The sequence below is a fragment of the Monoraphidium neglectum genome (assembly GCF_000611645.1).
Source record: "Monoraphidium neglectum strain SAG 48.87 unplaced genomic scaffold scaffold06260, whole genome shotgun sequence".
NCBI classification, from domain to species: Eukaryota; Viridiplantae; Chlorophyta; class Chlorophyceae; order Sphaeropleales; family Selenastraceae; genus Monoraphidium; species Monoraphidium neglectum.
Genome location: NW_014007376.1, coordinates 370 through 2,374, shown reverse-complemented (window position 1 = coordinate 2,374; position 2,005 = coordinate 370). Strand labels below are relative to the sequence as shown.

Genomic DNA, 2,005 nt, shown 5'->3' with positions numbered 1-2,005 from the left:
GGCCGGGGGCGCGGCGACCGCCACGGCGTCCGCCATCTTGACGCCGGAGGCTGGGTCCACCAGCAGCACCCTGGCGCCGGTGGCCAGGCCCAGCCGCCACTCGTGCAGCCGCCGCTGGGAGCTCACCCATGCTGCGCCGGCGCTGCTGGGCGGCGCTGCGGCCGCGGCGCTGGCGCCGGCACCGGCGCTGCTGCTGGTGCTCGCCCCGCCGCCGCCCGCTGCGCTGCTGGCCGCGGTGCTGGCGGCGCCCGCGCCGCGAGCGCCCGCGCCGCCGCCGCCGCTGTTGCTGCCGCCGACGTCAGGGATGACCGCCGCGGGTGCCGCGGGTTCGCCGTACGCGCCAGTGCGCGGCAGCCCGTGCAGCTTCTGTGGCGATGGGGATGGACGAGCACACACACGATCAGGCGATTGAGCAGCCAGCGGGGAGCGGGGCGGGGCTAGTGGGCGCAGGCAGCGCAACGCAGGAACAAAGAGCCACGCGCTCATCATGCCCAGCCTGCTCTATCTGCGGCTCACCGTCACTTGCATGCCGGCCAAGACGCGCAGCGCCCCGCCGTTGCAGAGGGAGTGCAGCCCCAGGTTGCCCCCTGTAAGGGCGCCGCGGCGGACGGCGATCGTGAGCAGCACGTCCCAGCCCTCCGAGCCCTCCTTGTGCGGCAGGAACAGCAGCCGCGCCTCGGCCAGGTGCCATTGCCCCGCTTCTGCGCCGCCAGCGTAGCCGCCGCCGCCGCCGCCGCGCTGCGGCGCGGGAACCTTGATGATGATGACGTCAGCTGACCACGCCAGCTGGTCGATGATCGCGCCCGTCTGCACACACGGGCGGCCGGTAAGCGGTGAGTGAGTGAAGTCCAGGCAAATTCCCAACCATCATCACGGCGATCGGCGCGGTGCAAACACAATGCAAATGCGAGCGTTTCATGTCAACGATGCTGGCGGGCGTGCGCGCTGTGCGTGCGTGTGTGTGCGTGTGCGCGCGTGTGCGCGTGCGCGTTGCGCTGCACACCCACCAGCCGGTTGGGGATGGCTCCGCCCCCGATCTCGCCTATCGCGCAGCGGCGGAACAGCTGCTCGGCCAGCTGGCCCGCGGTGATCTTGTTCTGGAGCGTCACAGCGCGCGCCGACAGGATGTGCTGCGCCAGCAGCCGCAGGATCTGCATGGGGCAAGCGAAGATCGCGCGGCGGGCGGAGCGGGGGCGGCAGGGTATAAATGCGTCGATGCGGCATGGTGGTCGACGGTCACTTATCACTCGGCAGCGGATGCCGGCCGCCCGTTAAATGAAGCCAGCAGAGCACTGCCATCCACCACAGAGCAAGCAGGAGAAGGTGGTTGCTGAGCAGCCTAGAGGCACTCGCACAATTGCTCACACCGACTGACCAGTCCTCGAGGCAGTGCAAGCGTGACGCACCCACACTGCCGTGCATGCGATCGCCCTCCCCACTCCCCACCCAGAGAGCCGACCTACCTGGCGGATGCGCGGCGGGCGCCAGCCGTCCCAAGGCGCCAGGCCGAGGGCCACGAGCTGGGAGCCCATGCCAAACGCGAGCAGGGCGCTGGACAGTGCAAGACTCAACAGCGACTGCTGCTGCAGGGCGGCAAAGGCCTTCGCCTCGTAGATGGCGGGGTGGTTGAGCAGGGAGTAGATCAGTGCCTGCACGTCCACCACCTGAGGGCACGGGCCTGCGTGCGGGTTTAGATGCATCGTCAATCGATGGAAGGAGAGAAGAAAGGAAAGAAGGAAGGAAGGAATGAAGGAAGGAAGGAAGGAAGGGAGGAAGGAAGGAAGGAAGGAAGGAAGGAAGGAAGGAAGGAAGGAAGGAAGGAAGGAAGGCGTAAGGAAAGGGGGGAAGGAAAGGGGTGAGGGGACAGGAGGATGCGGATGGGCAAGCGAGGGGTTGGTGCCATGAGGCGAGTGGGTAGCCTGCTTGCTAAGAGGGGAGGCGGCAACAGCGAGCGCTGCCCGCATGACGTCCGGCCTCTTCAAAGTACGCGTGCGCAGGGCGTGTG

General features: G+C 68.4%; 1 protein-coding gene across 1 annotated transcript; it reads right to left on the bottom strand.

The window, feature by feature from the left end:
• Nucleotides 1-501: 501 nt before the first annotated feature.
• MNEG_16340 (hypothetical protein) lies at nucleotides 502-1,700 on the bottom strand (the record flags this gene model as incomplete). The annotated part of the gene is made up of 3 exons (XM_014035190.1): nucleotides 502-807; nucleotides 1,008-1,151; nucleotides 1,464-1,700. 3 exons carry the CDS (start codon nucleotides 1,698-1,700, stop codon nucleotides 502-504), a joined length of 687 nt encoding a protein of 228 aa, XP_013890644.1.
• Between the last annotated feature and the right edge of the window lie 305 nt (nucleotides 1,701-2,005).